General features: G+C 38.1%; 1 protein-coding gene across 1 annotated transcript; it reads right to left on the reverse strand.

Moving 5' to 3' along the window:
* Positions 1-1,556: 1,556 nt before the first annotated feature.
* On the reverse strand, positions 1,557-15,084 carry LOC121885934 (spindlin-1). The gene is made up of 7 exons (XM_042395768.1): positions 14,883-15,084; positions 6,488-6,593; positions 5,786-5,834; positions 5,452-5,587; positions 5,031-5,148; positions 3,848-4,081; positions 1,557-3,373 (listed from the first exon to the last, which is right to left on the reverse strand). The coding sequence occupies exons 2-7, from the start codon at positions 6,525-6,527 to the stop codon at positions 3,174-3,176; spliced, it is 777 nt and encodes a 258-aa protein (XP_042251702.1). The 5' UTR covers positions 6,528-6,593; positions 14,883-15,084; the 3' UTR covers positions 1,557-3,173.
* Between the last annotated feature and the right edge of the window lie 468 nt (positions 15,085-15,552).

Consider the following 15,552-nt stretch of genomic DNA (forward strand, 5'->3'; position numbering starts at 1 on the left):
ATACAAACTGGGATACTTTTATTCAATAATAATTTAATCAGTCAAGTAAGTGAACTAGAATCAGGCTTTCAACACTTTACCTCTTGAAAAAGTGTCTCACTGGTGCCTTTGAAACTGAAAACCTCACTGTTACTTTATTGTAGTACAACAGCAGATTTGTTTATCTTGTCAACACACTCATGAACTGTCCAGGAAATGTTCTTCTTATCTCTTCTCCCGGAATTTAAGGTGCATTAAACCACATTTTCCACTCCTTAAAGACTTTCCAATTATTTCTGCGAATTGTGACATTTAAAAATGCATCACTGTTTTTCGAATGAGTCCAAACAAAGGAGGAACCGAAGAAATTGCAGATCCAGGTGTTTGTCCAACTGTAACAAACTATTTAACATTAAAAACAAACTGCCAAGGACAGAAAGAGCTTTGGCCAAGTTTTAGTTTCATTTCTCTGTCGCTTAACTCCTTCATTGACACTTTAGAAAAGACAACACGAGAGCAAATCCAAAGGCTTTAGTGAAATCACGAGAAAAAGCTGTCCAAAAGTCTTTAACATCAAACAACTTCACAACAGGAAGCGGTTTTGGCAATGATGAAAGCAAAAAGAAAAAAAAGCCCCCATTTTTTTTTGAGCGCAGTTTTTAACTGCAGATGATTCCAGAGGAGTCCTAGAACCTCTTCATGAATATTCAGTTGAAGGTGGAGCGAAATGGAGCCTGTGGAAGTAACACACTATAATGAAGAAATCGGTCTTGTTTTGTTCTGTACAACAATTGGAGGAACAGAAATCCCACTTCAATCAACCTCCAATTGGGTTTCTGGAATTCCTAAAGACAATTTTTATACTTTCAATGGATTAGGGTTTTATTTTTTATTATTGTTTTTCCCCCGCAAGTTTTATAAAGTCTCTTGAGTCCAACTTAGTGGTTTCTTTTGTTTCCTGTTTTATGGATCTCAGTTATATGGAAGCCCATTTCCACTAGGAAAAGAAAAAAATACATGTCATATTAGGAATGGCAAACATATTATACTCATAATGAGTCAAAATCAAAGTTAAGTTAATTTCTATGGTCAAAATTATGATATAAGTAAAGATTTTGCCTTGCTAAGTCAAAATTGTAAGATTTACTAAGTCAAAACTGTGAGATAGTGTGTATAATTTTTTAAAGCCAAAATTATGACAGGAGTTAACATTTTGACATACTAATGCAAAATTACGCATAAAGTATTTTAGAAGTCACATAAATATTTCAATATAAATAAAATTACTTTATTTTATAAATAAAATTAAATATTAAAAACAAAATTTGTATCATTTACCGAGTAAAATTAAAGGATTTTTAAAGGACCAGTGTGTAAGATTTATGGGGCTCTAGTGGCAGAAATGGAATATAATATTCATAAGTATGTTTTAATTAGTGTATAATCCCATGAAAATAAAAATCACTGTGTTTTCGTTTAGAATGAGCCCTTTATATCTACATAGGGAGTGGGTCCTTTTCCACGGAGCCCACCATGTTGCACTACCATGTTTCTACAGTAGCCCAGAACGGACAAACCAAACACTGGTTCTAGTTTTTTGGAAGTTTCATGGCCACCGTAGGTTCTCCTACACACTTGGAAGGGGAGGGTGAAGGGAGGGGTATTCAATTGATTGCAATCAGCAACCTCAACACTAGATGCCACAGCTGGTCCTTTAAGTCAAAATCACAATACGAAGTTACTTACAAAGACAAAATGATGAGATTTATTGTCAAAATTATAAAATATGATGTCAAAATGACAAGATAGTGCATTAAAATTTAGTACAAACTTTGACTTGCTAAATCATAATTATGACATCTAAGTCAAAATTATGAGATAATGAGTAAAATTATTTTGGACTTGGTATCTAACCATAATGACTTAGTGCTGTGTGCCGGAACTGTGCCAGAAATAAGTATTTTTGTTTTTAATCATTCCTAACTATCCATTCTTTCTTTTAGTGGCAAAAATGGGCTTCCATCAAGGTGAGGCCAGTCCGTACTGTATGTGAAAGATAAGAAGGATTAAAGAGATCATCAAGAACACTGTGCTGTGTTGTTTGTTCCTGTCTTTAAAAGTCCTGGAAACACAAGCTCATTTTCCATTGTGATTGCAATTGTTTGTTTTTACGGTCTGAAAATTCTGTTTCTAATAATCATCTTTTTTGACTCACAGATTTCAATTGGAGCCCCTTCCACCAACTAGCTCCAAACTACACCTCTTTGCTGGGAGTCTGTCCATTTTTCTGTGGCCAGAAGGGTTGGTTGACGTAGCATTAAATTTGCTGGCAGCTATCAGTGCAGTGTGCAGATCTTTTGTCTGACTTAGTTGACATAGAAAATATGACAAGAAATCTTTTGGCAAACTTTCAGTTTTCCCATGTTTCAACACTGCCAGCTAATCCAGAAATCCATCTATGGAAATCAATTAAGTTTTCTAGGAGTACAATGACCAGATTTCCTCATATTGTTTCCTTGTTTTTTAGCATAGAGGGGTTGTTGGTAATCTCTAATTAGCATTGCTGTATCCCACAAATCACCAAGACCAAAACTTTTCTCTGCAACAAGCACTCTGGATGAAATCAGACACTGAAAACCAGCATATGTATCTGATCACCAGAGTGAATTAATTTTGAAGAGTCTTTGAAGAGTTTGGTCTAAGGAGGTTTTGAGAAATCATGAAAGGATATTTAGGGGGCATTGTTCTGAATGTGAGATTGTCTGTCTCACTTCAACATAAAGTTGTATCCTTTCGAAATCCTTTTCTAGAGTTAAACAGAATTTCAGACGAATTTGTTGACTTGTGCTGTCCCTCGGGGTGTTTTCAGAAAAGTATTCAGGAGCTTCAGAAGGTTTTGGACCTTGTAAAACCAATGCCATTTTTTTCTATTGTAAGAGTTGGGTCAAAGAAGGTCATATATGAGGTTCTTCAACTTCACCAACCAGTTTTTTCCCATCTTTAACCTTTGCGGACCAAAAAACAAGCCCATCATCCAGAAGTATCGATCCTGTGTTTCTCTGTAGTGAGAATTTCTTTTTTTTAAGTCTTGATTCTTGTCTTTGATGGTCTGAGGAACAAGTGCTTCAGATGTTTCAACATGTGTTGCATTTTGTTTCTGTCCTGGGGGAGGGGCTCAGGATGTCAGCAAAATCTTACGAAGTTTTGACCAGATCGTAGACATAAATGAGGAAGTCATCGTCGAACTTGATGAAGTAGACGGAGGGCTTGGCCTCCACCTGGTGGATGACCATGCCTGTTCGCTTGCCCCCGTCCTCTTTGGCGTACTCGACCTGTTTCCCCACCAGACTGTCCACCACTTCGCCAGGCTCCCTCTCTGCCGGGACGCTGTCATCTACAGAAAGATGAAGTGAGAGATGTTTGCTCTTATTGGTATTAACATCCTCATGCTTACCTGTTTTTTTTTTCTTTTTGTCAAACACAGAAAAAAAATGTATCTGACAAATTAAAAAAAAGATATATAATATTTTGGAAAATACCTGTTTGATCTTATTCATCTCTGTGTAAGATAGCAATCACAAACAAAATGAGTAACCTAAAAAGTAATGTATTTGTAAATTTCCAACATGCAGTATAAGCACAGTAAGAAAAACTGTTAACTGTTGTCCTAGAGTGTCTGTCCTGCCAATCCAAATCAACACAAAATAAAAATAAAAAAATAAAAAATTAAAGTGAATATAAATGTAATCCCTACCCAGATATAATCTATATACTCAAGACACATAAAGGGACAAGGTGGTTTCAGGTAGGTTGCTCTTTAAAATCTCCACCTGTTTAAATAAAGGTTGAATAAAATAATTTCACTCACTGGAGTCAGGCATAATGCGAAGGTCTCCCTCTTTGTAGTCGTCCAGCAGCTGGTACATATATAGGACAGGGTCTTTCTCGTACGTAATGTAAAACCAGGTGGTCATGATGGGAGCCCGGGCCAGCACCATCCCCCTCCACTCCTCCTTCGGACCCTCCTCTGTCTCAAACATGTGCTCCACCGCTTTACCAATCATGGTGTCCGCCAGGTTGACATCTGTCAGACGGGATTTAGCTGCCGGGATAAAAATTCAAAATAAGACAAGAGTCACTTTCCAGACAGTTATTTATACATTTTAGAAAAAAAATACCACAGCCATATTTGCAGCCCTGTGATGCTGTGATTAATGTTTGTCCTGACGGTGGCGCCACAGGAAAATCTCAGACTCAGCTTGTCAGACAACTTTACACTGCCAAACACTGCTCAGTTTTAATCATTGTAACCTGGACTTAGTCAGCCTCAGCTGTACTTTGAGCTTAATGCTCATCTCAGCATGTTGGCATACTAATGCTAGCACATTAGTATGTCAACATGCCTACAGTTATCTATTAAATGTTATCATGCTGACTTTTAGCATGTAACATAGCATTTTAATATGCTAATATACTACCTATTAGCAGGACATTAATTAAAAACTGTTAGCATGTTATGTTATGATGCCAAAATTAACATACTACTATGCTAAATTAAATGTTAGCATATTACACTAACATGCTGAACGTTAGCATGGTATCACGTTTTGCCAACATTAACATGCAAATTTATTAAATACTAGCAATACTGCACTATAAGTTAGCATGTTTTGTTTGCAAAATGCAAAATTAACATGTTAATATACTAAACATTTCCATGTTAGACATGCTTAATGTGAGTATGTATCCTTTTATGCCAATATTATTATTAGTAGAAAACATTAGCATGTTACAATGACATGCTAGCATAAGTTCTGCTAACATTAACCGGCTACTGCAGTAAACATTAGTATCTTACACTATGCTAAATGCTAGCATGTTATGTTTTGCCTACAGCAGTGTAATGTGTTAAATAAATGCAATAACATTTACATTTTTGCTGGTAGGAAATGTTCAAAAATCTTTATTGTTTTGTTTTCAAGTTGCAAAACTGTAAGAATAAATACTTGCTTCCTAAAACTAGTAAACTAATTGTGCAGCCCTCTTCTTACCCAGTCTGTCAGGGAGCACCTCCAGCCCCTGAACCCTCTCGTCTTTATGGAGCTCCAGACCGTAAACACAGTCAAAACCATCATATTTTATCAGATAGAGAGACGGGTTCACTGGCACCTGGTGGACACACATAAGTTTGAAAAAGTTTTGGTTCTCCATCGTTTTTGTGCTTCTATCCACATATTGTCAGTCCACAGTAATCAACAGTAATACACATCTTGGTTTGCTGGAGGCAAGCAGCAGTGATGGTGTATGCAGACAGAATGAGCACTTTATTTTTAATATGCATTGACAAGTGTTAGGAATAGGTGATAGACATATGAATGGACTTTATATGGAACGACTTCTGTGCCTGCCGGAGCTGCCGCACAGCTCAATTAGATCCTAATTCAGTCAGTAACTACTCAACTCTCTAGTTACCTGGTCGAGCACAGTTCCTTTCCAGATCACGTGTCCTCCTCCTTCCTTCCACACATGTTGGATCCTGCAGCCGACGATGTTGCGTCGTGGCTGTGACAGAACTTTCGTGGTTGGACCCAGACTGCTCTTATGTTTTCTTTCAGGAGACATGAAACAACAAAGTCAACATTAACTGCTATGAGATAGTGTATAGTGTTTGTACTTTGAGTTGAATGTGTTGAATGCCCTACAGTGGAACATCTTTTTTAATGTCATGTTTCCTGCTCCAGGAAATTTGAGGACAATTATTTTTTCCATGACAAATATAAATGAGCTGCAAATGGTTTTAACTCACTTATGGGGATTCTTTTTCTTCATCATATTTGCAGAAACACCTGCCTGCCCTGAGTTGAAAAATAAATCACAGCACATTCATAAAACACTGCCATCCACAAATTACAAATTACGGTTTTATGTGTTTTAGCCCATTACATATATATCTTGGTAAAAAAAAATCTTCCAGAGAACTGAAACCTGCTCCTGATTCAATAACCCATCACAATCAATGTTGAGTCAACTTTATTTTTCTGTTATTATTGTGCAGTAATACAGTTATGAGTTGGGACTGTAATGAATGTGTTCATGGACGATCTAACATCCAAATTTTTGAGAGTCAGCTCCTGAAATTCATTGCATTGACAAGCTCTGTTGTGCGAAAAATCAATCTAGGAGACAAACAATAATCCTGCTGTATGCTGTATCCTTGAACTCATCAACAGGGTTTTCCAGGATTTTTCCAAAACAAAATAAAAGTTGACCCAACACAGACTGGGTTATCTCTTTGCAGCTTGTTTCAAATCTCTGCAAGCTGCAAGCTACTATTTTTTATAGTTATTTGTTCTTAATTAGGCATCTATAGGCTTGCTCCAAAGGTCATTTCATTATACTTGTACAGTGACTATTAAGTTATTTTATCTTATCTAACTAGCACCATGAAGTGTCTGCGTGTTTAATTTTAATAGCTGTGTGTTTCCTGGCAGAGAGAGTGACCTCTGACCTGTATCAGCTGTGTCTCTGTGTCCCGGAGGGCTCTTCATTCATCTGGAGGCAGGGAGGCAGCCAGGCTGCCCAGCCACACAGCTACAACACAAACCTGTCCAGGGCTGAAACAACAGGAGGAGAAAGACAAAAACACATTATCGCCAGTGAGGAATTACAGAATGACTACCAGTGACAACTTGCAGCCAAAATGTCCAAAGATCCATACACCATCCTGCTGGGCTCGGATCAGATCATCTATGAACTTTATTGACATCTACTGGTGACAAGCAGGAATTACAACAACAACAACAGACCTCATGTAGTGTCTGACAACTGTTGCCTAGGCTGACAAAGATCAACATGGCATATGATGTTGGCTGCTCTTCCCCAGTCATGACTAACTGGGTCACAAACATTCAGTGTGATGTTAAATATCATGACGTTGGTGACTGATGTTGATTTGTCTAAGTTGCATGCTGGAAATTTTACATTATCAAATCAGTTTGGTGACCAAAAAATCTACTCAGAGGAATATTTTGGGGAATTCTCTTGTTTGGTATACATCTAGGACGTGTTTAGCCTAGCTTAGCACAAAGACTGAAAGCCAGGGGAAACTGCTAGCCTACCTCCATCAAAAGTGACACCACTCCTGTCAGATTTATAATTCTTGTGTAGAAACCCTTTGCTACACACTTTTCAGTACGATTAGATATTGAACCTCAATTCTTCTTTGGTACCAACTGAAACGTATCCATAGCACTACTGAAAGCCAGGTCAAGGAGTGAAAGCTGGCATCAAATGTCTGGTCAGACTTTTTTTTTATTGTTTACTTATTCTTCATTCAGACAGTTTCCAATTTAAGTAATAATTTTGCCAATTTAACTGTATTTTATTTAGTCAATGTTCTTGTGTACAGCTGCTTGTGTTTAGACAACATGTAACATTTGAGAACTGGCAAGCTAACATGCCTTACAGTTAGCATGTTAACATACATGTAAAATACTGCTGAATGTTCTCATGCAGACTTTTGCCATGTAATATTAAGCATGTTAGCATACTAATATACTAACCATTAGCATGTTACACTACCATGCTAAATGTTGCATGTTATTATAGTCTGCCAACATTAACATGCCAATATACAAAACATTAGCATGTTACTATCATGCTAAATGTAAAAAAGTAAAGTTTGGTATTAGTACCAACCTGGTGAACATCAACAACAAATTACAATGGCAATGGGTTAATTAGTGATAAGTTAATTTAATATTTGATGATACTAAAAAGGCACTCAGTGTTGCTCAGTCTGGCTGTGACCGAAATCACTCCTTACTATATAGTGCACGACATTTACCCTTTGCCATTTCATTTGAGAGTCTGAATGCTGATATATCCACTATTCCACAATGGAACAAAAAAAGTAGTGTCCATGCTAACAATCCCACAATGCAATACTCCACATTTTTTAGACATGAAAATAGCCATCATGCAACTCTACAGCTGATGGTGATGACGCAAAATGATGATGATTAGAAAGTGTCCAAAGTCGTGATTTGCTGCTCACTATTTTGAGTGAACTATTTAGTGTCTGTTATATAGGGAGTAGTGAATAAGTGGATAAGGGAATGATTTCGGACACAGCCTCTGTGTCTATCCATTGCTAAATTTAAACTACAACAGATGACTGCAGGTTTGGTATTATTTACCCCGTCTCCAGTATATAGCAGTGTTGAGATGTTTAGCAGTTTTCTGGGTTTTCAGGCTTCAGGCTTCAAGGCTTTAAACACATAGTTATTACTTTAACAAAACTGCCAGACGATCACACAGTCATGGTTATGTTTTTATATGACGGTGTCTTTCAGTGACTGATAACAGGAGAATAACTTTAAAATTATAGATGCAACAATGACAACTGAGAGAACTCAATTCGCTGAGGAAGACCATGAGATGCAGTTGAAAGCCCTGGAAAAGCTAGTATTTAGAGCTTGGGTTAAGACGTTTTTTGGTCAAAGTAAATCTCTTATCAAACCATTCTGGTTGGTAATCTGGTTGTGAACAGCAGGGGGCAACATGATGCGTGTCAGCTACAGTCAGCCAGTCTGCTTATATATAGTCAATGGCTCTGACAGTGAGGGTCTCTGATGCATTTTGATTGTGTAGCCTCTGGTTGACATTTCTGCCCTGAACTCTGACTGCAGGCTGCATTAGTCGTCATTAGGAAAGAGACCCTCTGTGTATTATTAATCACAGCAGCGCTTTGGAATAAAGCTTCACTCAACACCTCAGCACTGTTTAAGCCAGCACATCCAGGAGGTGGGTGTTAAATGCCTACCTCATTGGTACTTCAGATTACTTACTGATTGAGGGAAATGTGTTACTGACTGTCTATCCCTGTTGGACTATGACTGGTTAGTGGATCGACTGAAAATAAAGCTGTATTATGGGACATGTAGTATCCAGTGTTTTTGCAGCTTAGCCCATAAAATAGTCAAAAAGTCAGGATGTCTTGGCCTCTGCTGCTTCCTTGATAGCCTACTACAAATCGTTGACAATAAAGGGCAGCCCTACTACTTGCTGTCACTTGTTATGGAGGAAACGATTCATCAGTTAAAAAAAAATAAAAAATCAACAGCCTACTCACATGAAAATGAAAATAATGTGAACTTTTACTGAATATAAAATGTGAAATCTACACCAGCTAGTAACAATTTTGTTAAAAAAAAAAAAAAAAACATAAAATGTGGATTGGTGGGGGAGGAAGATAGCAGTGTCAGATGAGCCTGAAGTGGATCAGCCTCCGAAAGGTTTCATGTCCTGAACATAAGACTTTAATTATTGATCAGTGGAGCTTGTGAGGAAGGCTTGCAGTGTATATTTATCTGCAGGCAGGCTGTCATGTAACACATTTGACCCTCTAACAGTTCACTGTAACCTTCAATGTCTGCTCTGCTCAAGACCTTTACCCCACCATAAAATCTTCAACTACACTTACTGAAGGAAAACTGAAAATAAAAAAATACTTTGTGGAAAAACTCAAACAGAGCTAGTTTTATTGACGGATCCACAGATGTTTGTTTGTTTGCCCAGTATCTGGTATCAGAGCAGCTGTGGTGGGTTTGTCTGACCTCTCAGTGATGATATGAAAGGTTATATCACATGAAAACAGACATAAGTTCATACTCTCTACACCAAACAGAAATAGAGTTCTGACCAGGCCTTAAACTGAGACCCAACCCCTGCATGTACCCACATCCTTAAGACCAAACCTGACTGAGCCGAGCTGGCATTAAGCCCAAATTAAACAACACAAATTTGGCTTTCTGCCCAACCTGAGGCCATATTTTCGCTTTAAGTCTTTCACTGCTGACTGTTAGCTCACCAACCAAATGCAACACATTGGTTAGTACAGTCAAAGGGTGAAAAGGGGAAATTTCTTAATGAAATGAATTTCAAAATAACCAAACATGAACCTGACCTGAGCACAAACTCTCATGCAACAAAACTGCTACCTGAAACTCAATACTTTGTTTGGACACGTCGGATTCAGTTCAAGTAGAAAAATTCTATATTGAAAAGATATTTTTAATCATTGTCCACATGGACCAATAAAACAATGTATTTGCCAACTCAGAGTTTTGACAAAACAGAATTATGCTGAAATGATTAGTCGATTGATCAATTAGTCTATCAAAAAAAAAAGAGAAAATCAACTGGCAACTATGTCAATTGGTGATTTATCATTGTTTTATGCTAAAAATGTATTGTTTCCACCTTCTTCAAAGGGAATATTTGCTGGTTTTCAATCTATCTAATATTTTGATTTATGACTGAAAACTTGCTTTAAGTTTAGCAGTAATTTGCACCAGTTAGTCATTAAACTAAGATGGTGGACATGGTAAACATTATCATATTATTATATATTATGCCATTATACAGCCTGACAGGGCCGCTAGCGAGGCTGTAGACTCTTCATCTTGCTTTCAATTCTCAAATACTGAGATCAGTATCGGCCTCTAAAAATTCAGAATCAGTCCAACTAGTAACAATCCCTTATTTCAGTTTATACAACAAATACTTTTGAGTAAAATCTGATGTAGTCTTACCTACAGAGGAAAGTAACTACCAGAAACATAAGAGACATTTAGCAGTGTTTGGCTACAGCTGGTGGTGATTTCCCTCCCGTTGCCCTGAGCAACGCATGATTAGTCATCTGTTGTCATGAGGGGCCAAGCAGTGCTGGACAGGAACGACTCAACGTCATTCTGCCCAGCACCTAACTTCAATATACTGAAACCAGAGAGGTTGAGCCCAGACACACACACACACACTGTACTGGAACTGTAAGGATCTCCTGAGTGAAAAACCTACTAAACACTGAACATTTCACTCTGTTCTCAGCCAAAACATCTGGATCACATCAAGTCCCAGTACTGCACAAACCAAGACATTCATTTCAGCTCCGTGATTCCACAAGTAAAAAGAAGCGGTCGAACGATTACTCGGGCTGACATCTGGCATTTTTAGATGATCAGCATCAGTTGGTGACTGCGCTCATGAGGCCAATAAACAAGACCGCTAGAGGGCTTTTAATTTGAAACAGATATAGGAAGTGGCGGCATTTGGCCAAGCAATGGTGTAACTTCATCACTCAGTCAGTCCCCATCAGTCAGTCAGTCAGTCCTGGACTTTGGTGTTTATAGGACTGGCCCTGCTGTTGCAGTCCAGCCAAAAAAATGTCTGCAGACACATCTGTTGGCAGCCTTACAGAGTTGCAAAGTTTACTTTTTTGATTACTTGTGGACATTTTTTAAATTTAAAATAACAAGTAGAGTGCAGATCTACATAAGCAAACAGAGACCAGGCAAATTTTTAATTTTCAAATATTTTTTTAAGTGAATATTACATTAGTGTTAAATAAATGTTCATTGGGACCAAAAAAAGAGATGCTACTGGGTTCTACTGTGTGCACCAGCATTGTTTATTTATTTTTTATTTATTTATTTATGTAGGTATGAAAATTTTCATTCTCTCTCAGAAGCAGGGAGATGCTATCTGCTGATAAATGTTGTTGTTAGGTGCACTGAAACTGTTTATTTTTCATTCATAAGTTGTTGTTTGTTTGTTTGGGTTTTTTTGTTTTTTTTACAAAGTTTAGTCTTTTGATTACCTGTGGACATTTATTTAGTTGACAGATGTTTTTTTAATTTAAAATAAGTGCACTGCAGACAGAGCGCAGATCTACTTCAGCAAACAGAGACAATGCAGTGTGAGAGAGATTTAAAGTGGTTATTTGATTTGTTTCTTATGTATATTATATATGTTTCATATGTTGTTTTCAAACTAAGGGCTCAATGTTTATTCTCAATTTGGATCATGAGGTACCTATTATTTTTGTATTTGGACATTTGTATAATTGTTATTGATTGTGTAATGTATTGTACAACTGCTTCTACAAGTAACAATGTTTGATGCTCTTTCATGTCTTTGTGTTCTTGAGTGAGAAACATTTCCACGTCAGCAGACAATTATATTAGTGTTAAATAAATGTTCATTTAAGTTCAGAAATTTGGTGTCTCATTTGTTATTATTATTAAATGGTTGTATTTCATCACATGCAAAAAAACCCAACATGATATTGGCTCTGCCATCGACTGCCCTGCTCTCTAAATATCTGCATCGGCCATCGATAAACCCATGATGGTCCACCACTAGTAAAAAGTTTTCACACACACACACACACACACACACACACACACACACACACACACACATCTTTAAAGTTATAATACTTAGTAATACTGTATTAAAAAAAGAAAACTTCAGTGTTTACATCCCAGCTTGTTTTCTCTGAGATAACAGTCAAGTAGAAACTTGATTAAAAAACACTTGCCTGAAGCATCGTTTCAGGGTTTAAATTCAGCCTGTTGAAAACAATCTTGCAGTAATGATTAGTTCACTGTACAACAGAGCTCATGTGCATGGCAGAAATTTAAATTATTTGACATAAAACTACAAGTAAACTGAAAGCTAGCAAACTGAAACAATAAGACAATCAACAAAATCTTAACATTTTCTATTGTCTTCTGTAGAATTTGAGGTGAGCCCGAGCAATAAAGTGCTACTAAGTGGCAAGAAATGTCAATACAGAGATATCCTTATTAGAAATATTTATGTTATCTGTGACCAATATATATCATTACCAGCTTTTTTCATCCTTTACGCAACTATTTCTATCACTTTTCATGTGTACGAGTGAGTCCAACACAATAAATGCCTTCTGAGAGAGATCGTCTGAAAATGTGCACTGGTATCCCCACACTGAAACAATTATCACCTCTCATCCTTTGCTATGACGACCTGCTTTTCACCTCGCCTTCAAGCATTGTTCGTTTGGAACAGCTACAAACACGTTGTGCAAACTAGTTCTTTTCAAGCATAATCCAGCCTGTTGACTCAAGGGACCGTTACAACCTCCAACCCTAGGGTCACATGACTGACAGAGACAAACGAAGAAATACGCAACTACTTTTTGTTAGCCTTACAAGGTAATAAAAAAGTAACATATCTGCACATTGTAGCAATCCCTCGAGAGACTCCAGAGAGGAGAGGACTGGTAACATATGTGTTGACGTCATCAAGAAGGGGGGGGTTTCAAGAATGGCAAGTCAAATGATCATCCAAACACTCTCAATTCGCTCAATTTCCTAACAACAAAAGTACAACCGCTGCATCTCTTATTGTAAAAATAATCTTAATTTTGAGTTATTCCCAATGTGTTTTTAATGCTCTGAGCACTCTAAATAAAACCCCATTAATTTCCATGTATTGGAGTAGTGGCGGATATGTGTAAATCTGGTTCAATGAAAAACAAAACTATGAGATGCCACTAATGCTGTTTTTCCATTACCAAGACTTAATGCACCATAGCCTGGATCATCCAGTCCTGAACCTTTGAGGACTTGCAGGGCAAAGGTGGTTGGCTCTGCATTTCCGTTGTATCTTAAAAACCAAGAAGGACTGGGACTACGTCATTGAAAAGGCGACCTCGCTTTGCACACATGTAATTGATAAGGTCATGAAAAGGACGTTGTCAATTGTCCAGAATGTGCTCTCCATTGTTCTTCGTTACGATAAATTTTAAATCTTCGCTAATATACACAGAAGCAGAATGGTGGTTACTGCTATGTTGTTGTGTTTGTTGAAGCTGAGATGTCGTGGCACATCTGCTTGACCAATCACAAGTAACAGCCATGAAAGCCAAGCCCGTTCCCCATCAGTACCTGGACTTTGATTTAGTTGCACCTCCTGAAGGGTGCCGACATTTAGCTCCCAGAATGTGGACGAAACAACAAAACAACAGGACAACAGCTAGAGGTTCTGTTACGGGTCCCTAAGTCCTGGTACTGGAAAAACACCATATGTGTAAGTGGGATAGCATGATTTTATTTGGGTGAACTGAGTCTTTAAATATAAATAACAACTGTGGTGGCAGATTGTCCTCTTAATGTGGGAAGACAGATGTGCTGCAGATGTGTTCAAAATACCTTTTTAGGTTTCCACAAACAGTCTAAAATGTCGAAAAAAATAGACCAAAACACACTACCATAATCTACCCACATCCTAATGTTCTTTGTTGTTCAGTGGGAGATGAGCATCAGCAGGTCAGCAGCTGGTTGCTGTTCAGAGTTCAGGTTGACCTTTGCTTTGATTTGGTTACAAGTTGGAAAAAGGGGCGTAGCTATCAGCAGACTGGAGCATTCAAATCAGCTTACAACAGCTTCAACAAAAAGTGTCAAATGGGCTGTAAATGCTTTCAATACTTTATTTACTGCATTAGATTTAGAAAATGCTGCAAATGCATCAGTGAAAGGCTGTGCCAAACCAGATTCTGTGTTAAAAATAAAGGTTTTTACAGCTTTCAGCCCACAGTTTGACAGTTGTTTCAGACCGTTTCCTTTTGTGTCTTTCCTTTTTTTTCAATCAAAGGTTGGTAGTTTGACCACCACATAGCTAACTGGCTTGGGAAATTAATAAATATACAGTCATCCTCTGCACTGACAAACGACCAAGCAGGTTCTGCAGGGCCAACGTCAGCCATGTTGCTCGCTTATTTCACTCATAATTATTTACATCCCCAGATCAGGAGAAAAGGGGGGCGGGCAGGGGCCCCAGACCAGGGTACTGTCGGGCGGTATTTCTGCAGAAAAGGCAGAAATCTCCCAGACAGAAAGAAAGCAGCAGACTGGGTCTCTGTCTGTCTGCTGCTGCTTCCCCCGCCCCTCCCCCGCCAGACCAACCGTCGGCGGGAGAACGCCACCGATAAAACGAGCGCTCAGTGTGTTGTTCGCGGCTGCTTACCTGCGGGCTGACTAGCTGGCTAACAGACAGGTGCGTGTTTGTTTCTGTCTTACCGTTATTAATTTTTACAAACGGAGGTCGAAGCGGACTGCGGTGGGTATTCTCGCCTTCTGCTGTCTGTCCACAGAGCCCGTTTCGACTTCACAGGAACCAGCAGAGACTCCACAGCCATCTCACCGCGGAGAGTTAAGCAACACGCGACAAAGCAACACACGTCCGGTCGAGCCTTTCACAATAAAAGTGTTACTGACTGAAACAGCTCAGAAAGGATAAAGTGACGAGAGGTGAGAGTACATGTGACAAAATATATTTTATTACATTTAAATAAGAGACCGCTGGGGCCATATGTAAACTAATGTTAGGTTTATGGAAAGGAGCATTTAGAAGCATTAATATTATATCATATCATCTCCTGTCTGCCTTCCCAGTCAGATTCCAATCATTGACATTTTAAATAATTTCAATATTTGAGTACTCTCATTAAATTATTATAGAGTACTCAAGTACTCCCCAAAAAAAACATAACATAAGAATAGGGTCCAAAATGAACACCCAAGCAAAAATATGGGTACGCAAGTTTAACGTTACACAGCTTGCACTGCACATTCATTTGGAAGTATTTCAACAATACTTCCAAACATATATGTTATGACATCCCAATCAAGTACTCAAGTACTCGAGTACTCATGCCCATCCCTATTGTATATAAATATGGATGACATG

This window comes from Thunnus maccoyii, chromosome 19 (assembly GCF_910596095.1).
Source record: "Thunnus maccoyii chromosome 19, fThuMac1.1, whole genome shotgun sequence".
NCBI lineage: Eukaryota > Metazoa > Chordata > Actinopteri > Scombriformes > Scombridae > Thunnus > Thunnus maccoyii.